This window comes from Argiope bruennichi, chromosome 11, assembly GCF_947563725.1.
Source record: "Argiope bruennichi chromosome 11, qqArgBrue1.1, whole genome shotgun sequence".
Taxonomy (NCBI): Eukaryota; Metazoa; Arthropoda; class Arachnida; order Araneae; family Araneidae; genus Argiope; species Argiope bruennichi.
Window position 1 is genome coordinate 31331991 of NC_079161.1, and position 23693 is coordinate 31355683.

Sequence of the window (23693 nt, forward strand, 5' to 3'; positions counted from 1 at the left end):
GAGTAAGAAAAAAATGCATTGTAATTGAATAACATTTCCTCCCTATAAGCATCTGTCATATATTTTCTTATAAATATTTACAATTAAATGCAACATCAATGCTCTCTTTCCATTTTCAAAAGAAATAAACAGTCCCCAACTTCAACGATTCGACCGATTTTGCTAATTACATTATCGAATTACTTTCTCCATTTCTCGAGTATAGTCAATCAATCAGAATAATAAATAATTCTATTATTTATAGAATTATAAATAATAGAATTCGATTAGATGTTGCTCATCAAAATTGATTGGGACAGTTAAATTACTGCTATTAATATGATAGATAAACTTTTGGTCGCCTAATTTTAAATAATAGAATCAATTTTGTCATGCCCCATGTTAATAAAGACAGCGCCATTAAAGATTATTTAATATTATCAATCAATTTACCGATCTATAAGTCACAATTAATTTTTTCAAATTATTAAATTACTCTGAAATTATTATCATAGATTTCTTTCTACCCGATACAAACGTGTAGACACACTAAATGAGACTGATGGAGAAGAGTTGTGAAGTCTCGAGAGATATTTGTGAAGAAATTCAGAAGAGGTTAGGATGCTGGGTCTGCGCCATGGGTTGCTTGCAGTTTTGTTTTGATTGATACTTTATTTATATAATTATTCTAGAACATCTTCTAGTTATTGGTTCTTTATGTAGGATTATAGTTAAGAATTTTTTGTACGTTTCTACTCATATTCTTGATTTACCTTTCTAATGGTGCTTTTATTTTTAATGTCTTTGTCATTCTAGATTTGTTTTGTAGTTTCACTTTGTCTTTGTGCCATTCACTTATTACTCACTTTGTATAATGGGTTCACTTGGTGTTTTAAGTATTGGTTTGATATTGCTTTACAGTATATATATCTTCCGTCTTTTAGTCATTATGTGTATGCATGTTACTGACTTCTCTATGTAATTTTCAATTTAATCTCTTCAAACCAGAATTGGTTTTTTACTATTTAATTTAAATATTTCATTTTAGTCACATAAAACTATAATGTATACCCTTAACTGCCACCCACATTCTGGCGAGGATTGTAAGCCTTTCAATAAATAAATGATTCACGCCCAGGACATCTTCAAAGTCTTGCACCCTTTCGGGTTGTTTGGTAATCGTGGAGCAGGCCAAGAACAAACGTTTAAATAATTCAGATTTAATGTTGTATTAAATAGCCACTCAAATCGAAATAAATTTTAAAATATATTGCTCTATTGATAGTACATCTCTAAATAAATATTCAGTTATGATTCAATCTTTAATTAGAAAAAAAATCTTTTTATTGAACAATTTTCATCTATGTACAATACATAATCTCCCTAATGGTTAAAAGAGACACTTTATCACAATGGAAATTGACTAGAATAGAATGCACACAAATGCCTTTATACAATGAATTTCAACGCCAGAATTTTATTTTCAACAGCCAAAGCACCATAAAGTTTTCTTGAAGAAACTTAATTGTAAGCCCTTTATGCAGTAGTTAGGGAAAACATTTTTTTTTATTTTTACTTTGTTTGGCACTGTGCGCTTTTGTAAGCAACGTTTGAGAAGACGCTCATTAAAAAAACTTGAGTGCATCTAAAAACTATTTGAAATCCGAAGTGAATTATTACATTATTCATCGAAAATTATAGTGATTTTTTTTTATCAGTAGTGCCAATAAGGATTTTACTATTCACACAAAAAACTATTATTTAAACTTTACAACTCACTTACAAAAAACAAAGTACTCATAGTTGTTTAAAATTAACGAAATTTGGTTCTCTCTTAAAAACTTTGATATGCTAAATATAGATATTTAATAATATTAAACAAGCTCCGAATTTCGCTGCTTTAATTTGATGAATGTATATTTCAAAATTTTCAATATACTTATGGGAATATACTTATATAAGCCCAGTTTTAAAATGTAGCTTATGCTGTATATTTTGAATTTTTTGGGAAAAGATTATTTTTTTAGTTTAATTAATATTTCAAATAATCAATTTAGAGTTAGAAAATCAAACTTAACAAGTAAGAGTTTTAAATTTTTAAAATACATATATCGTTTCATTTAATTTGGCGATCTAAAAACAAATAAAAACAATTCAAATAAATGAATTGTAAATTAAAAAATTACACAAAATTTAAAAGAGGGTTCATCTTTTGTTCTGGATTTATTATTATTTTTTTTTCTTCTTTCCATTGCATATTTTTTGCTTAGTTTCAATTCAAAGAACTACGATGAAATAATAATAGCGCAGATTAAATTTTGATTGCATGACGGTGGGCTTACATAAAGTTCCATGTTACCCACTATTTCTGCACATGCGTGGTCTTACTGATTTGACAATATTACCTAAACATAAATCTCACATTAGCGACACACTATGCATATTACATTGAGTTCAATGGTTATATGCACAACAGTATTAAAGTTCAATACAATGCAATTTGTCCATCTTCAAAAACAAAACTTGGTTAAATATTCAAACTCGAGTTGGAAAGTTTTCTTTCATATAGTTTAGTTCCAAATTGTTGGATCAAATTTCAACAAAGAGTTCATTCCAGTCCAAAGGTTGGTTCCATTTTACATGAGATTCCAAATCCCCGAAGAACTGCTTGAACGACGCAATCTGGGTCCATCAATGTAAGGAATCCATCCTGGGTTCATCATAGCAAAGCTGGGTCTATTCTTAATTATATTATTCAAGAAATACGCCCATAATATGTTGATTTTGTTTGTTGCCATCTTCCAATGGAAAACTACTAAAATTCAGCATCATTATCGCCTATATCTATCAGGCTTACACACATTGGTAAGTTTGGTCCTGGATAGATGACGTACAGACTTGGCCATTAATGATGGAATAATGATCTTGATACCCGAAGATTTTTAAGATATAGATTTTAGATCATTATTTCCTTCAATTTCTCTCTTCTTCCCAACATTGAGTTGGAGAACAATCCTGGGTAGAGCTGGTCTGATCTGGTTCGCTCTCGCTCCCAGCAGCCTCTGCTTCTCTGAGGTGCGCAAGCTGCGCTTGTTGCATTTCCAGGTGCTGCTTCCTCCACTTAATACGACGGTTCTGGAACCAAATCTTGACCTGGCTTTCGGTCAGATTCAGATTTGAGGCGAGAAACAACCGTTCGGGTCCAACCATGTACTGCTGACGTTCGAATTCAGTTTCTAGTCGTTCCAGTTGCTCGGGGGTGAAGATAGTCCTGATTCGTTTCATCTTGCCTGTTCCGTGGGGTGGGGATTTTTGAGAACTCGATGGTTTGGCACTGGAACTGGCTTTTTGCAGCATGGTGTATCGGCCGTCCACGTCCGAATCTTCGCTGGTGCTGGTCAAATGGTGGGATCGGCATTTGGATTCTGTAAAAAAGGAATAAATGTATTAGGCAACAGAAACGTATGGCTCACTAAATTTTTAAGAAAACTTCAAAAAATTCATCCCGGCAAACCGGAAGTCAAAGGTAGATTCCTTTTATCTGGCAAAGTTTTTAATGTTAGAAACTTTTCAAAAGCAGAGCAGAAAGTGTGTATAAAATGGCGGTGGGAGCGCTAAAAATGTAATTTGTTAAACCTATAATTAACAGCTTATTCAGCCGACTTTTCAGTAATACAAAGTCGGTAAAATAAACTGCAATTTTCATTAAATCTAATTGCTTCAAATTCTTGCCCAACAAATGATTAGATGGTGCATTTAATTTAAAACATTTATTATTTCAATTAACAGTATATGAACATAAAAGGATGTTGTAGGTATGTTTATATTATTATTTTTATCCTTTGAATCCACTGCAGCTGAACTATTTTTGATTTTTAAATCTACCAATCGATGCGCCAGGCTTTAGAAATTAAAATCGGTTATAACCTTTCAATAACTTGCCAGAACCTCATTTAACCTCACAAAAATATATTATCCGAGAAAATCTCTAGCCGACGAAAATGTGCTTTTGTGCAAAAGGGGGTTACAAAAGTTCTCACTAACTGCCATAACAAATCGAGCAAGAACAGGAACCATTTTTATATCTTTGATAATTGGCGCACGTGTCCATCCCATTGTACATTTTAGAAAGGATCACCCAAAAAGGATAGTTGCGTGCGATGCCACGTAATGCTCATAAAATTTATCCTTTTGCTGTCCTTCTGCCTAGCTGTCCTATAACAACCGATCGTCCCTATTAAGCGATTTACACGCATTCTTGTGTTGAGCGTAGTTTTTTCATTGATTTCGAAAGGATTTACCACCCCCAACCCCCTATTATCGCTTGCCAACAAAGGAGCTTTGGGAGCACGCGCGGAAAATTTCTACGCTGTTCGATCATCCCTCCCCCCCCCTCTCATCCATGGAGAGAATGGGGCGTTGACAATCTATCCTTTCTCAAGTGGGATATAAATGGAAGGGCAGCCCAGAATAACAAAGGAATCGCCCTATTGGGGTATTTTTTTTTTCGTTCATAGTTTGATCCTTTATTTACTTACACATTAATATGATTGTCTGCTTATTCTTTAAACAAAGCGGCAGCTTCTGTTCTCTAGCAAACTATAATCTGTAGAAATACATACGATACATGATTGAACCAAGGAAAGTTGAAAGTTTTATTCTATATGTTCAAAACGAGTTCCTTAAATTATGGGACAAATATCGAAACTGAAGTTCATTCCTTGTCTCAAATGGTTACTGAATTCCCTTCTGTAATAATTCAGTCTTGTAGATTACTTGTAAGTACAGCAAGCACAGGTCTTAAGCACAAGCCATACCCTGGTTGTGAAATTCCACTGCTGGTTTTCTACAGTTGCATTCGAAAGCAATTCGGATATTTCCGTCATTTTCGTCCGACGCCGTTTGTATATGTAATCATCTTTCACAAATATTTGTACCTTGTTTTGTATCACTTATTGAAATCATTCACTTATGCTGACAAAAATAACTCATTAAACAAATTATCCGTGTTTAGAAGCTATGAATTAAGAAAATATATGAAAGAATTGTTTTTTAACTCTTAAAATTAAAGAATCCGTTTTAATGATGCTAATTTCGTTTTCATAATTTTTTCAAATGAAATTTGTCTATAAATCTGTAACAGTACCGTATTGTTATGATAGAATTCAAACTTCTTTATAATTAAATAAATTATACCATCAAAACCATACACTCTCGTGTTTTTGACAACGTTAAAATGAAGATTTTTTTTTTAAAAATGCGCTATTTCACTTTGAAATAAGAATTTCATTTTACCTTTTAGTTCGTTATATATATACTAATATACTGTAGCGGTTTGATATGAGTGAGGATAGAACCTGGGATCTTGTGGTTCGCAGCCAAGTAGCAAGACAACAAGACAAAAGCAATTGCCCGTGTTTCGTAGCTGTTAGCTGGTTTATAAGCTTCCACCACAATACTATTTTAATTTTCGCGCAGTAGTTTGTGCCCATTAAATAACAAATGCAGTCTTATTAAATAACAAGGTATTTTTTTACATACCTTCAACAGATTAACAGCCATGTAAGTCAAAATGATGGTCGGATATTCTGGTCGCCAAAAGCGGCTAGTGCATTTATATAACTTAAATAAATAAGTAATCCGCAAATATGATGTACCGACCATTTTCCAAATTACATTCCTCAGCGTTTGTTAGATTGTTTATGATAGTACAGACCGACAGACATTCAATTTTTCGTTGGATTTTTACTTAAAATTTGATAGGTGTCTTCAGTGCAGTTGTTTAATCTGCGTACCGAATTTTATCAATCTGGCTCTTCGTTTTGTACTTATCGAGTTAGCTTATATTCATACATCCGGACAAACAGACTTCCTCTAGACGGATTTTACTCAAAATTTAATAGAAATTTACAAATATGGTGTAAAGACCGTATATCGAATTTCAACTATCAAACTAAAAGCGTTTTTGAATTATCATTGTCACAGACAGACATTTAATTAAAAATGTGTTTTTGAACTCAAGAGGTCTAAAATGTGGAGATTCGTCAAAATCTCGAGTTCGAAATCTTGACGATTACTATAATTTCTCTCCGAATACGAAAAAGTAAAAAGATACAATTTTATGTCCCATTTGTTTTAGAAAATTTCGATCGATATATTTATTCAAGAACACATTTTTCAAAGAAAAAGAAAGAAAAGAAAAAAAAAGAAAAAAAAAAACTCGCCAACATCCGAGTAAAGTACATAAAAAAGTGCTCCTAACGGCCCATTGGCGACGCAATTCGATTGATGCAAGCAGGGCAATGGGTCCGATTTGTTCCGGTAACCCTAGCGATAATAACACAGGTTGACGTCTGCCGCCCGTCCAAGAGAGGCAATTTGTCAAAACCCTGATATTGGAGTCAAGTATTTTGACAAGCTATATGGACGTTGACAACACCCGCCCCTCTTGTGTAAGCGGCCGAAAAGATACTAAATGCTTGGGGGATGTCAGCGAATAATAGATACCCAATCTGACAATCTATATTGCGATGGTGGATATGAATGATTTTTTTCTTGGGGACACGGGATTTGGGCTGTTTTTTCAATACAGAAGTGAACTGCCTGTGGATTTGAGGAAGTGTCATATTGTTTATTCTTGATCGAGATGTTTCAGATTGAAATGCTCTTTTTTTCCCTCCGATTCAACGCGCGTTTCTAAAATAGAAAATTAGCTAAAGGGTAAGTAACAGGAATTACTTGCTTCAAGAAAGAGGGTCTCTTTTACGAATAGAAAGTGCCTTTGTTAGCACAAATTTTAACGTTTGACTTCAGAGACTTAATTTGATTTGGTTTGGTTTTTCCTGGCACAAGAGCTATGATTGATTATGCTGCGCCAAATAATAAGTAAAATTATATTATTTTAAAACAGTCATCGAAGGGAATATGAGAACAAACTCTTAAAATATAACCAAGATTTAAGTAAATGGATAAAACTTTATAGACTTTAAAAATGCTAGGAGCTGGACATGAATTGTCTTATCAAGCAAGAAAAATAATGAAGTGCAAGTCTTTTGGGGAAAAAAAAAATGCAAACATTGAGCATTGAAATATGAGTAATCCGACAATATATGTTGGACAGGCCATTTGACAACGACATTGCGAACACTATAGTGGTTGTTTGCCTAGCAATAAGTAGATGTGGGTGAATCTATTGTGTCCAAACGAAGCAGTGTCTGTAGTTTTGTTCACAAATAATGGCCAAGGTTGCACATGGGGTTGGATGGCATGAAGTTTGTTGTTTGTCTCAAAATCTCACTGTTTCAACCATTTAGAATATAGGACCATTTTAGCTTCTTTAACCCTTTAAAGGACCATTTTTTTCTAGTCATATTATGTTAAAATATTTTTAAGCTTGAAATTAGAATAAGAAAAGGGATTCATTTAGCTTATTAGATAAATTTGATTCATTAATTAATTTGGTTAATTAATAATTAAGTAACCAATCAAGACACATCATTTTGTTTGAGATAAAGAACTGTAGCATCTAAGTTTCTGACTTACTAAAAAAAAATTGTCAGAACTTATGCCAACCTACATAATTTCATACAAAGATTGATAAATTTGGTGGGAAGCATACTTCCCATGGCCCTAGGAAGGGTCAAGTCACTCACAGGAATAGTAGTAGTGATTGAAGAGGTCGCCAATTTGATAACCGGTGACATAAGACTATTTTGCAATTAGAATTATAAATTTAGATTGGAAAACGAAACATGCAATCTATCAATTGTGCAATATTTATATGTGCTTTATAATTGGGCCTTATAATTATGCAATAATCCTATGTGCCAACAATTCTATATACCAATGTGCAACAATTCTATGTGCCTTATAATTGGGAAAATGCATATTACTAGTTTCTCAGACCAAGGCACTCAATCGATCTCTCCAGTTTGTATTTCATATGTAAGCTCACGATTCCAAGATATGTCATCTATCACCTCCTTCCCCAATTTCACAAAATAAAACTGGCAGAGCAATCAGCCTCAACAATTATAGACATTTCGATAATTAATTTCGCCACTTTGCAAATATAGCTAATCAGTCAAAATGTCGAGTTTATTGTGCAAGTATAATTTAAAATATTTTTTTAATGTGTTAAAATGTAGTTCAACTAAGTCGATCGGCATGACTAAATTGCTAATATTAATATATGGTGACCGATTATTTAGTATTGCAGACACTTGTAATATACTTGAGACAGTATTTAATATTAATTTTATTAAAGTTTTATTATTAGAGGATTAAAAAAAGATATTTATTGAAAATTGGGAGTCAATAATCTTAAGATTACAAGGTTCAGATAAAAACACAAAATAAATTAAAATAATCTTAATCAAGAAAAGCTACATATTTTAACGAATGTAAGTAATTGCATTTTTAATTAACTATATTTCTTATACTTTTTTCAGTTCCTCAAGTCTATACCTTAACCTACTAATAGACGATTTTTAAAATCAATATTTAGATGCAGTATTTGCAAACAACTTAAAATTTTTGTAACAAGTGAAACTTTTTAACTATCATTTATATGCTAATATACCGTATTATAATCAATTCAGTGTATTGTAATAATAATAATAATAAAAACATGTTAGTCAGCCGAAATTGGGGGTGGCTGCAAAAAATAGACCGACTTTCAACCACGAAAATCACAATATAAGAACTCGGAGGATGCAGGGTTGTTAATTTTTCTTCGCATTTTTATATTTGGAAATATTATTTTCTAATATATAGTGAATCACCTTTTTCTCATTTTATTAAAAGCTATTTCCTACTTTTGTACTTTTTAAAAGAAACTCATAATTCTTTGCTATGATTGTTTAAGAATATTGCAATCACTTTTCCACGAATTGACTACTAGATGCATGATAGTTTTGATGCAATCCCAATCAAAATAAATCAATTAACTGATAATTAAATGCTAAAAATATTAAAAAATTGTTTTGTTTCGGGGAACAATTACTCAATTTTTCGGTACGCTAGTGCCTTAACCTCTAATCTATGAATTTACTTAACTTCCTAATCAGATGACACATTATAATTGGGCATTTATCTCTGCAAAAGCATTAAGGGTATCCGAGTTATTGCAGCATCTCCAAGAGATTTTTTGCATCTTACATTTCTTAATAGTTTCCACTATGTGTAGATTTCAATACTAAAAATTTTATAATTCGATGCATTTGATAGACACATTGTCATAAATAGATTAAGAAACAATAAAAAAAATCAATTTCAAAAATTTCAATTTTACAGATACGAATTAAGTTACATGAAACATAGAACATTAAAAAAGATACATTTATCCTGTTATTATACTATATTTACTATTATAGCCCAGTTTAAACACGATGCTACACGAAAGTTACTTCATTCCAAGATCATGAAATGGTTTCAAAATGATTGAACTTGTGTATATATGTATAAAGATCTCTTCAAGAATCTGGAATTTCCTTTTCTGAAAGAGATAGTCTATTTATTTAAATAAGTATTCTATTGTGAGTGGCAAATCAAATTGGCAGAATCTATGATCTTCTACGTCATCAATAAATGATGAAATACATGTTTCCACATCAAAGAAAATTCTCAACAAACAACGAGATATGTTAAGTTTCATTACATCGAATACGAAAAAATTTTATATTAAGTTGCATTCATATATTATTTTATATAGCATTTGGATAATACATAAAGCATTTTAACTGGAATCTGTTAACTTCCAGCTTTAAATGATCTACGATACTTAACGATATGCAGCAATTTTCTAATTATTGCCTACACTGTCTTTCGCAAACGTCATAATCGAAAAGAGGAAACACTAGGTGGCACTTCTCTCTGAAGAAATCGAAGAAAGAACAGAAAAACACGAATAGCTTCAAGCACATTTCATAAATCTAACTCTTCTTACCATGCTTTTTCCATGATAATACTATGCATGTAAAGTAATAGGCGTTTATAAATTTTTAATGCGTATGTAAAACTAACTATTACTCTATTAAGATACTAATATCTTAATCTTAAATGCCATAGCTCCTATTAAATTAAAATAAAAAACAGTAATATATATATATTTTTTTTGTATCTTTAACAGTAATTATGTGTAAAAATCAGACATGAGCGCTTTAATATCTTAGAACAATTTTTTTAATTATATGAAAAATCATTGCAATTTTTTCAAAATTGTTAACCCGTAACAATTAAAAATATACCAAAATGCCGAGTATTTCTTATTATATGGTATCAACACATAATTCGAAATATAATGAAGTCTATTTCTTCTATAGAATATATAAATTATTTCATTTCCATTAGAAGTTGCTTAAACTGAGCACATTAATTTTAGCAATTTGTACTTTTATTTGACATTTTTTCTTTATGGCATTTAGAAAAATATTACTGATTAATCCTTATGTTATCCAAACCCAGATGGGTTCCAATTGTAAAGATATGAGCAATGCATCATAATATAACATATATGAATAACTGGAACTTCATTTTCTATAATTATAGTGAATTTTAAGAAAACTGGAGAACATCAGGTTAGCAAGAAAAATAGAAAATTAGAATATTAATTTTTGATAAAAAAAAAAGAATTTAATTAAAAATAAATGTAGTATTTAAATTAATTTTTTAACAAGAAGGCTGCCAATAAATTTAAAGAATTTAAGACAAAAATGTCCGGTTGGAAATTTAGCGACCCAAATTCAGGTTGCAGCTTATATAATAGGAATCTCTGAATTGCGATAAAGATGAAATACCAAATCTAAAATCGATTTTTTTTTTAATGAAAGATTCATCCTTGTTTAAATTCATTTAAACAATGCATTTTGATAACAATCTTTTGTAGTATGATGATTTTTTATAAGCTTTATATAAATAAAAACTATAGTTTATTTATTTTTATTCCCTATTATATGAAATAAGAGTTATTTATTATTGTCAAATTTATTGCCATGTTAGAGCATTCATTTCAAGCGCAATTTCACGCTTTAAAAAAACACTACATGAGGGGCAATTCATTTTCATTATTGTATCAATTAGGGAATTAACTTTCAATTTTAATGCTTATTAATTAATATTCCATTGGAACAATACATTTAACACTGGTTTATGAATAACTTAATATAATATAAACCAATATTACTTTTTAAAACTTTGTATATTTTTAAAAAAAAACATGATGAATTATCAAAAAATAGAATATTTCCGAATTCTTTGAATAATTAGAGAAAAAATGTCAAATTGACAACCGTTTGACTACAAAATACTAATAAATATTGTATCCTTGTTGAATATTATTTTGGATCTTGGAAAAAAAATACATTCGATTCTACTTCAGAAATAAATAACTTTCTAATTCTATAAATACGACGTCAGATGTTAAAGTTAATAATAAATGATTGCCCTAAAAACTATAGGTTCACCTTTTAAGGGGGAAAATTGCGACACTTTTCCTCGCACTCTTTTTGAAGGACTTAGAAAACAAGTTCCTTTTACAGTTAACATTGTAAAAAGACCGTATTTTAGCATGCAAATATTTACTTCAAGAATGGTCTATAGATGGAGAGACAATAACCAGCAAGTTATATTTATAGGAGAGATTCTACGCCCCAGTAGACAAAATTAAGGGCTAAGGAAGTCAGGGGATGGATTTCCAGCTGCGCTTAAGACCTTCGGCGAGTCCTTTATAGCTGACCATTGTAGAATACAATACTTCTATTTGTTGCTATTCAACTTTGACTTACTGTCCTTATTATTGGGTTAACCTTCGAGTCAGGTTGTATCTCCCCTTTTCCATCAAAAAAGGGTTTAAAGATGATATTTGAAACATTATTAACTTGTCTAAAGTGTGCCACAAGCACATAAATTATTAATCGCAATAATATAATGAGATTACGTATAAATTTGTCATAGTTTTTGCCTACATATATTGTGCGAAAAAAAAAAAATTAGGAATTGTCAAGAGATTTCTGGTTAATATTGTAATTACGATGCAATTCATTTCTTTTTTCTTTTTTTTTTTCTTGATTTAAAATATCAGCAGCATGATTAAAGTAACAAGCAATAACAGCAATTTTAAATAAAAACAGGAGAAAGATTGATTAAGACTTTTTTTTCTTTTATTTATAGATTGTATTGAATATCTTGAATTGGAATCTGGCAACTAAAATTTGAAGTTACTAAATATCTAATGACAAACGATTTTGTTAAATTAACAATAAACTTTTAAAAACAATAATGTTTTGAAAATCATAATATGAAAATACCAATGGATTTTAAAAAAGATTAGTATTGAATGTCTTTATTTTATTATTTTCTTTTTATTCCCTAATTTGTGTAATATTTAAAATCATATAAAGATAATATAGTAAAAAGTAGAAGCTAAAAAGTGTTTCGACGTGAAAAAAAAAGTTAAATAACGGAGATCTGCTTTATGCGTTTTTCAGAATTAAAGATATTTTAAACTCAACCAACAGAGTTCTAACAGAGTACTTATATTAATTAAGCAGATTATTTGACTGAATAGGCTTTATTATTAATTAATACTAACTTAAATATTATTAAAATAGTTTTCAGGTCCTTTCCTCAAAATGCTATTAATTTATTCTAAAATATACAAAAATCTTTTATCCCTACAAAGTCGCATTATGGACAAATTATCTCAGAATTTTGAATAGAAATAAACGTCAATATTTATTTTTAAAAGTATTGCATAAAATTACAGTCTGTCGAATGAGTTATTCGTTTGTTATACATTGAAAAAAAATTAATATGACTAATATAAAATCAAAGGTTTAGGAATACTAGAAACATCAAAAAGAAATATGATTTCTTGTAAAAAAATAGTGTGTTACTTTTAAAATGAAGTTTAACAATTCAAATTTTGGGAAGACAATTTTTTTAAAAGCATTTGACGAATTTTAGCAGAATGCACAATTCAGATTAAACACGCATTATGCTTATACAAAAGTTAATATTTCATAAATTCTTATTATTACTAAACATGAAAACAAGAAACAAAAATAAAATAAATGAATTTTATAGCCTTCCTGTACTGTCAGAACTTTTAATTGCATAATCTATAATAATCGCCGCACTTTTTCAAACATGATTCTCACAGAATTTTGTATCCATTAAAAGTTTTGTATAAAACTTATTTCAATATAATATATTTTATGCTATACACTTTTAAAGTATCCAATATAAACAAAAAAAGAAAGCAGTTAAACAAAAAGATGGAAAGAAAAATATATGATTAAAATTATTAGAAAAGAATTAAAAAGAAAAGAATTATGTCGTTTGTATTGAATATTTATAATGCAAAAGTTAAAATGTCAAATGTAATTCGAGGGAATTCAAGAAATATGCATTTTGCATATTTATATAAAAAATGATATTCATAAATTTATACTTTTAGATCTGATTTATAATTAAAAGGCAATTTTATAAAAAGGCATTAGGTTGTTACCTACAAAAAAGCTAATTTCATAAATACTGTTAACATAAAGAAAAACAAAAACATTTGTCGGAAGTGAATTATCTTTTAAAATTATCGATATAAAGAAATATTACAATAAACTTTCTTTTTTTTGTTCTTGATATTAACTTGAAACTATTATAAAATGAATAGCATTTATGTTCTAAGATTAAAATATATTGTGTAATGCAAGAATAAAAGTAAAGTAAAATCAGAGTTACATAACATAGGTTGAACTATCACATCTTGTTTTTTCCGTTCTTAAAAAAGAAATTAAATATTTTTAAGCATTTTGAAAAACTTTTATTTTTAAATAATTTAGAAACGATAGCAAAACAATCTACCAGCATTTTTTTCTGCAATAAATAGGATAAAATGATAACATTTCTCTATTAGGACTAAATTAGAATATGAAATAATATGTAAAGAATAGAACAGATGCAGATAAGTAAAATCGGGATTTCACATCACATAGTCATCGGAATGCTAAAAACGATCCGATTTTATTTTGATCAAATAAAAAAAATCAAATGTAAACTAATCAAACCAATTAAATTATCATGAATTCTTTTTTTTTCTTTCAAATAGAAATTTTAAATGTTTTTGGATCAAAATTGAAATCCAAAACCAAGAGAAAATATCAAGATTTCATATATTAGCTATTTAATGAATTGTCGTTAACGTTAAAAGAATGTAAACACTATGTTGATAATGAGCATTCTAATAATGAAAAGTTCAAACGTTCCTAGTTTTAATAATTTAATTAGATAATAGAAAGTTCAAATGTTTTGAGCTAAGCAGTATTCCAAAATACTTTAAAATCAATTGTACAGAAATACAAATAAAACGGCTTACCGTCTTTCGTTGGTGATGTGTCAGGCGACGATGGTAATAAAGCAGTTAGGGAACTTCTTGGTGTCCCCCCTGGCACGGAGTATGGCATGGTGGAGGACAAAATTCTGTCCCTCCGACTGTCCCCAACACGAATCGCGCCTTTAAAGTCCTTTCCACTCTTATCATCATTCGAGTTTTTGAGTCCAAGAATGGCCTCTATGGTAAAGGACTGTTTTTTCTCAGTCCTCGCCGGCTGGTAGCCCTTGTGATTGTGGAACGATGCGTTAAGGTACGATGTTGGCAAGTTCTGCATTCTGTTTCCCATAATGTACGGCATAGCTGGTGGACTTGGAGTGCCCGATGGTGAAAAAGTCACGGTGTCCGCTGATAGAACAAGTGGGTAATTGGGATAGTTAAAGTTCATCATAGTAGTGTGCATCATCTCACAACAACAATTATTCTAAGATCCGAAGGAGCAACTAAGAGCTGAATGAAGCAAAACAGGTTTTTGTGTATGCAACTCTTGCGATTGAAATAGCTCTAAAGGTTGCGAAGGTCTGAACGTATACTAAAAATCTATCCACCATAAATGCTTAGGTGGGAAAACTCCACCTACCGTCTGTGGGTCGTTATCTAACCAATGAGAGCCCTTCTATCCATGACGTTGGGAAAAGGATCGATGGGATTGGCTAGATAATCATTGAAGGACGGGTTTCTGGATGTTTTCCCCCGTATGGGGGTATTTACTTAGAAGGAAATAATCTGTTTATTGGATGCTGGCGGGGGGAGAAAAGCGAGTTAAGAATTGAAGGGGGGTTTGCAGACGATAGTGAGTCTCCACTCATTAAACTAATTAGATGGAGGCAAGCGAATTTTGGAGCGTTAGAAATTAGTGACCTCCATTACCTCCGAATTTCAATTAAGGAGGGATTTTGGTGGAACTTGTTCTGTCGGGGGTGATGGGAGGGAGTGCTCTCATTAGAGGTTGGGGATTTAAAGGAGTGTTTCTAAATTCCATCGCCAAACCACTTGGAGAAAATAGTTGCTTTTTTTTATTTATTTGTTTTGCGTTCGTTTTGAGAAAGAGTTTTGCTAAGAAATCTGGAAATGACAAATTAATGAAAGAATAATTGATTAGTTCAATTAAATTAATTAAAGAGCGGAAGATAATTTCGTGCGTAAGAGTCAGTTTAATTAAAGGTTTTTATTTTTTGTATGAAATATTGATTATAGATGGAGATTTGGTGAATAACTTATGGTAGAAGTTTATGACCTAGGGTAAAATAGGATTAATAAATCTTTCTGAAATTCTACTGGTTATTTATTTATTATTATTATTATTTTCATCTAAAGTTTCAGAGGCACAACAGGATTACAATAAAATAGATATATTGTGCATTTTCCGATATTTTAATTCAAACTAGGTTTTACGGTGTTGGTTAAAGAATAATTACTTTTTTTATTTTTATCAGAGATTAATATTCTATGTCATATTTTAAAAGTTAAAATAAAAAGCATTGTTTCCAAACGTACTAATTGTTGTTATGTAATGAATAAGCCATCTCTTAAGACTAAATCTTTATTTTCATAATACGTGTTTTAAATTTACAAGCAAACTTAAACATTGATTTTTTTCCAGGATTTGAGTCAAAAATTATTTTTTAGTTATATATCCTATGGAATATGTTCATACATTTGAAACATATTAAAGTCAATCAAATTTTCAGATTTCAATTTTTTTTTGGGGAAAAAACCCGCAATAAATCTCATATGATATGACGTATCATAAAATTCCTTGCGCTAATACTAATGAAATTTGCTAGCATTATCAAGTGTCCTGCAATTTTCTGATGCTTATTCATTCCATATTTACACGCGTTTAATTGATACATTTCCTCGTGCGCTAGAGTTCTGAGATTCTGCGCGCTTTTGTGTTATCGATTACAGAACAATAGAACGTTGATTGTTCAAATCTCGCTCAACCGAAGGAAAAAAAAAAAAAAAAAAAAAATTGAATTTTGTCTTTTAATTTCTTTTTAAAATAAAGTCAACAAAATTTTTAGAAAGGGGTATAAAGTTTGAATTTGAAATCGTTTTTTTATAATTTATTGTAGAAATTCGGTTATTCGAATCTCTAAGAAATGAAGTTTCTGTTCAATGAGTTATTATTAAAAAATAGCACAATATTTTGATAATGATTACTAATTTATATATAAACATATTTTAGCCATATATTAGCTGAATAGAAGGAACTTTTGGTAACTTTAATTTAGGTTTATTTCACCACGGGAGTCATAAGTTGCGTGCAAAGGATAAGTGATAAGAAGTGCGTCAATCTGCGTCGCGACACAAGAGCAAAATAGCGAAAGAGGAGAAATGTTTCCCTCGGTGATTTTATAATAAGATATTTACAGGAATTTTTTTGACACGTATCGATTTAGATAGGGAAATTTAGATATTTTTAAAAGAATGCACTAAGCATTAAGAATTTATCCCTTCACTCGGAGCGTCAGAAAATACAGAAGCAAGCATTTTTATAGAGCACGTATTGAATTAATTTAATAAAATTGTCGGAATTGGATCAGGAAATAAAAGAACATTTTAGAATGAAGTTAATATAGGGTAAATTAAGATAAAAATTCGGAAATTAATTAATTGAGACTTAGATTAAGAGATATCATTATATATATATTGAAAAGTTTTATAATGTTAAGTGGGAGAAAGCATTGTTTTGAGAACTCCCTCAAAGAATAATTCGGAAAGTTCAAAGGAAGTTTTAAAAAATCTGTAGCATTTGCGAAATATAAATTTGATAACAAATAAAAGAGTTAAAATATTGATTCGTGTTAACACTTCAGGACATAATTTTGTAATTTTAAAAAAATTCTTTAAAAAAAAGTTTTTGAATATATCGTCGATTGCTCATGGTATTGAGATACTACTATATAATAGTTTGAATCATTTTAATAATAATATTTATTAGTAATTATTATTATTTAATAATTAATAATTATTCAGTTATATAATTTTTATTCTCTTTTAGTTCATTACGAGTTTTTCAAATGACGGTCCGTTTGAGAAAAACTGAAAAACTTTCAATAATAATTCTAAAAATGAATCGTGCAATATATTAAAGACTAAAAAGCAGGGGAGAAATGAAAATTAAAAAAAAAAAAAAACTTCTATTAGTGTCCTAAAATTTAAAAAATAATTTCTTATCACATTTTTTTTAGATTAAATAAGAAATCGTGAAGACGTAAAACGCTGAAAACAAGACATAAGAAAATTAATAATGTTTACCAAAATAAACTAATTTCCTTAAATATTCATAAAAATTAATATATATATATATATATAATTTATGTCATTAAAATTTAAATTTTTGAATATTTATATCACTACCTCATACTTTGTCTTCCAGATATTTGATTTCTTTCTTGCTTGCTTTTCTGCATGTTTTAAAATAAAAACCTGTGCACACGGATTGACCGAGATCTTCAATTTTATGTGGGGGGGGGGGGGTAATACCTTTACTAGAGAGTATGCGAGATAGGTATTTTTGTTGGGGGGGGGGGCTACTTCTAGTTTAGTTCTAATTCATTAAAGGATAATGAAAATAAAGGAAGTTTAAAATTATTGTCTTACTTTTAAAAAAGAAATGCATAAACACATTTTTTATTGCAAATATTTCTACAAATTTAGAAATAATGGCACCGTTTTAAGCAGTTTTGCAATTGGATTGTGGGCTTAATGTAATAATTAATAAACTAAATGTGTCTGCAAATTAATAAGTTAGCTTATGCAGTATATTGGAATCTTCAGAAGTACTCATGCTTATACAATTTCACAATACAATTCTAATTCTAATTTCAATATTCTAATTTCGGAAGAAAGAAAAAAAAAAGAGAGAGAGAGAGAGAGAAAACTATATAATAGAAATATTACATAGTTGTTATTTGCCACTATTTTTTAAACATTATTTTTTTCCTGAGTTTCTTTTCCCTAAAAGGAAGGGAGAGGGGTCTCTATTTCTTAAAAAATTATCATATCTGAAATTTTTCTTAATGTGGTATTAATCATGCATATAAAAAAAGGAACTTAATAGCATAAATATTGAATAAAACATTTTAAATTCTGATGGAGTATACTGTATCTGCTCTTTCATACATTTTTTTTTTTATTTTTTTTTTTGTAAATCCAAATATGTATACAGAAAAGGAAACAAAGTATGTAAGAATAGTAATTATTATTATAATAATTAAAATGCAAAGTTTTAGATGGTGGTTGTTTCCCTGAATATATTTACTTTCTGTGGAAAATAATGTAGTAACGTCAGCTTAAAAAAACTTCCAGTATCTATGATATCAAACACCAACTGGAATCACTTAGATGAACTTTGAAAATTGAAATTCTCTGCAGCTATGTGTTCACGATGACAATGTAATTATTAATTAATTGATTAACTGTATTTCGCTTTGATTATTAGCGAGTTTTGTAACAAGAGGCGCCATCTGGTAGAGAATTTGAGGAAATCTAATTAATGCTGCATAATAAATATAATAATATATTATGTCATGAATTAAAGATTGAAAAAATAGTAGGAAATAATAAAGTTTTTATGAAATTATGCTTTTATTCATGCATCAAAATATAGATGTTTTTATTAAAAAAGATTTGAAAGTGGGAAAAAAAATTGTAAAGATATAAGGCTTTAAAAACAATGGCATTTAGAAACACAACTACAACGAGGCTGAAAGCCAAAATTATTAATTGTTAATAGTTTAAAATTAAAATATGTAAGGTGGCCTGAAAATCGTTTTCTGATTATAAAAAGTTATTAAAAAATTATCATAATCTGAAATACGATTGTTTCAGTATATTGTAAAAACGTTTATAAAGGTTTTAATAAAATCATTTACATCAGTTAATTACACCTGTAGCGGCTGGAAGAATGTCAAGGGTATATTCTAATTTTGTACAACATTTTGACTATGACACTAGACTCAGCATCTGTTATCCTAGTTTTGTGTGTATCAATATCTTAAACTGACGTTGTAAAATGCTATCTTCTTTTATGTAACCCCAAAACAGACATTAACCTCTGTCTGGGTAATTTTTTTAAATCACTATTTATTGGCGATGTTTGCAAATAAGTTCAAATGTTTTTCAAACAAAGTGAACTGATATTATATGTAACACGTTTATAATATGATATAATAAGAATCTGTAATCGTGAAAATAAACACACTAAACTGCAAAAAGTAAAGGATTCAATAAAAAAATGGACTGATTGCCAACTCTCCGAAATCGCGGGATAAGCAGCTGGAGGTTTAAACAATAATGACCAACTTGAATTCACAGAACCAAACAGTACATTCAACTTTTTCCTTCCGTACCGCCTTTTTGATAGCAATCGAATATAAAATCACTAATTCTACATTAATTGCTCTATCTGTTGAACTAATGGAAATTTAGAACATACCAATTTCGTAGTAAGAATTTTAAGGTATATTAAATGGCTCATTCATAGCAAATTTTTTTTTAATTATGGGAAGACTTAATGACGACACTGTATTATAAATGAATCGTGCCAGTGATGAATGTTTTGGACGGAGCACCTGGACTCTGTGGTATTACATCTCCGAGACATGATAGTTATTTTATTTATACCTAATTAAAAAAAATGCTTTAATCCTGGATATAGTTGATTCTTTTGTTTTCTTCTTATCTGTTAGGGAATTATTATTTAATGACATGGTATAACTTATTCATTCCTCTTTTCGCTTAATATTCACTCACACATAAATAACGATATTAACAAAGGAGAGAAAAATGAATTTAAAATTCCAGTTTAGTTTGATCAGTTAGATCAATACCTCACACTTTTATTCTCTTTATTATCATATCTGGGTATGCTGGCAATGCGATGAAAAAAGAATATTATATTAATAATAATAATAAAACCCACCTGAAAATGGTGAAATCCTATTCCAAGAATCAGTCGTCTAGAAATGATGGATATTTTCCCTGGTTACAGCAACAGTCATTATTTGCATGTCGAACTCTATTTATTTATTAGACACGTGGTATTTTTCTTAACTCAGTGTACTTAACTTCACAAATTTTGAATAGAACGCGTTTCCTTTATGCATCTGATAAATGAGCTTCGCTCTTCACTTACTTCACCTTTTCAATTCTTTTGTTGGAAATACTGACCATTTCTGTGTAATGATGTGCAACCCTTTTGGGAGTAAGTAAGTCCAGTCTGGACACACCCCTTACAGATCCTTCGATATTCACAAGCAAAAATAGTTTGCTTGTGATCGCAAAATAAATTGCAAAATATAATTTGATAAATAAATATTTTTATTGGGTTCATTTTTTAATTGTCTTCGATTGAAATTCCGTTTGCTAATTTTATTTATTATCATGTGAGAATATGATGTTGTTTTAGTTTGGGTTTTTGAAGCCTGAAAATGCACAGGTAGAAAATTGATGATTTATCGCTTTTGAGGCACCAATTTCGCTATAACGAAATCTCTCTTCTTTTTTTGCTTTTTTTTTTTTTCATATGAAAGTTTTGGATTTCTAGATACGCCATCAGTTACCTAATTCTCACCATCATAAAATTTCGAGAAATATCTTAAAATTAAACTTTGGCATATTCCCTGCCTGAAGATCTAGACCAATTTCGCTAATTTGCAAATATTACTAACTTTTCAGAACTTTTATTTTTCATGTTATTTATTATTTATGTTTTATTAACTATTATTATTTATGTTTTTTGTTCAAATATCATTTAAAATAGAAAAATTGTATTAAAATTTAGCTCATTAAAGGTGTTAGATGAATATTGTTAACATGTTTGGCGAACAGCTTGTCGTCGAAGGCAGCTATTAAAAACTAACAGCTAGTTTGATATCAGTTATTTCAGGCATTCTTCACAGCGAAGGAAATATCTCGCCTTCCCGGGAATAACTACCAAATGTTATCAGCGATTAAATTCGTTCATAACATCAGCTGCCTTGTCTATCCACAGTTTTAGGAGGGGTCAAAAGATGTGCTGAAAACGAATGCCACAGATTCATTTGAAAAAGGCCATATTCAATAAAATTCAGAGAGTGTGTGTGTGGGGGGGGACAGCATTCTGCAAAAAAATATATAAAGAAAGGAATTTTTTAAAAAATGAAAGTCATTGGTTGATACGTTAAAATCTCACAAACACATTGGAAGAGCCATATTCAATAACGGTGGTAATAATAATAGCAATAAAAGGGAAAGGATCGAAGATTCAATGCGGAATTATGAGCAATGTCAGTGAACGAATTAAAACTTTAAAAAATCATTAGAAGCGAACCAAATTGAATTAATATAAGTGGTGGGATATATTGTTCCACGAAGATTGTTGGGATAAAGGGCAATATTCAACAAAAATTTAACAAAAAAATATTTGGGAAAAAAAAAAGACTTGAAATATACTAAAATGGAAAATAGAGTTCCAAATACCCAGATATTGAAAACAGCAAAAAAGTTAATCAAACTTCGCTCTTTAGAAAAAAAAAAAAAAAGTTACTTTCAAATTTTTGAGGATGGTTAAATTATCGATGCTTTTCAATCCACCCCTATCACACCTCAGGCGTAGCAAATTGAGGGGCACAACCCCCGGTATTGTGAATGGACAAAGGAAAGGATAGGAAGCATCGTCTGCTTGTCTCCCTCGGGGGGGGGGGATACTATTCTAACGCCTTGAAATCCATCATTCCGATCGTTAGTTTAAAGTGTCACTACAATAGTAGAAGTTTCAACAGGTTCTTGCGATAGAATAAATAAGTGAATGAGTCTTTTTACCACTGTTAAAATGTACCTTGCAAAAGATACTAAGTAACTAAAAAAACAAAATTAAGAATATCGTAGGTACAAGAGTATCGTCGGTAATTTTTGAAAGTTCTTATGTCCTTTTACTGTATATTACCGACAATTATGAATTCAGAATCTGTTATATTTATTTAAGTTCGTTGCAATTCATTCATTGCATACAATTCATTTTATACAGATTAACTTTGGCCCAACCAAATCCGGATAATCGAATACACGGATAACTGGAGATTTGGAAATAGATACCTTTGGTTCGATATATCTTTTATAAAAATCTAATGTCCTTGTATTGTGTATTACCGAATTCATAACTGTCTCTGATACACAGTACAAGGGCATCCATTGTACTGTGAATGCCCTTGTACGATAAATTTAAGTAGATCCATTGGATCTACTTAAATTCATTGCATTGCTGTACAACTCCTTTTATTCGGTTTTTTTTTTTTTTTTTTTTTTTTTCGGACTAGACCAAATCCAGATAATCGGATATACGGATAACTGAAAAAGAATATATTAGTTCAATAAATCTGTTGAAAATGTAGAAAGATTTTGTATTATAAAATATCAATAATTAACGAATACGGAACTTTTAGTACTAATGAAGTTCATTACATTACGGTAGAATTTAGATTATCTGATTAATTGATACTAAACTTCATTCGGTTAATCGAATTTATGGCTGGGAACTTGACGAAAAAAATGTAATTTCTTGGGTGGGGGGACTAAATTTGCTTGGAGTGTATTAATTTAATGCCGTTGAAACCAGTATTGTTTACATTTTGTATACTTACATATGGTATTAGAATATCAGTAAATATGTCAGTCAAAATCAGATGTTTCAGTTTTTTTATTCGTTTTTAATAGGAAATATATTTTGTTTGTCAATTCCACCCCCCACCCCCACCCCCACCCCTCAAAGTGATCTGTATTATTCGTTTCCAAATTTCATTTCGCCTTTTTTTTTTTTTTTTTTTTTTCTTTTCCCTTAAATTTTGTCAATTAGACAAATGTTCGTTTAGAGTTTTTTTTTTTTTTCCACTTTTATGTGAGTGTCGTATTGTTTTTGACCGTTCTATATAATTTTAATTCCAAAATCGCGTATTGAGGACTTATACGGCCAGTTCAAGCGGCAAAAACGTTTTCAGCAGTGGCACGAAAAATATTTTATATAATATCATTAAATGTGATCGAAGTTTATTTGTCGTTACTAATTTAAAAGGTTTCTAAATAAAAAAAAATTCAATAGCAAATAAAAAAGAATTGTTTTAACATAAAAAATTATTATCATTTTGTAAAAAAGTGATTTATCAAAGTTTAGAATAGAAATCTTCTATTTATTCATCATAATTTAATGTTTAGGCTTTTTACAATAATTAAAAATTGCTCTAAAGTATATTATTGCAAATTATTAACTTTTTCCAATAGTATTTTGAGTTATCCTCAGTTTTTACGCCTCCAAAGTCCGCGAAGTTTATTGTTGAACGTGAAC

The 23693-nt window shown here is 29.8% G+C and overlaps 1 protein-coding gene across 1 annotated transcript; it reads right to left on the reverse strand.

Annotated features, from left to right (window-relative positions):
* Positions 1 to 1366: 1366 nt before the first annotated feature.
* On the reverse strand, positions 1367 to 14878 carry LOC129957142 (homeobox protein Hox-B4-like). The gene is made up of 2 exons (XM_056069308.1): positions 14351 to 14878; positions 1367 to 3404 (listed from the first exon to the last, which is right to left on the reverse strand). The coding sequence occupies exons 1-2, from the start codon at positions 14769 to 14771 to the stop codon at positions 2953 to 2955; spliced, it is 873 nt and encodes a 290-aa protein (XP_055925283.1). The 5' UTR covers positions 14772 to 14878; the 3' UTR covers positions 1367 to 2952.
* Positions 14879 to 23693: the final 8815 nt, after the last annotated feature.

Coding starts and splice junctions, on each gene's coding strand:
- LOC129957142 (XM_056069308.1), bottom strand. CDS start 14,771: ATGATGCACACTACTATGATGAACTTTAACTATCCCAATTACCCACTT. Junction 3,405..14,350: donor CACATCACCAACGAAAGACG/GTAAGCCGTTTT, acceptor CCTTTTTTACAG/AATCCAAATGCCGATCCCAC.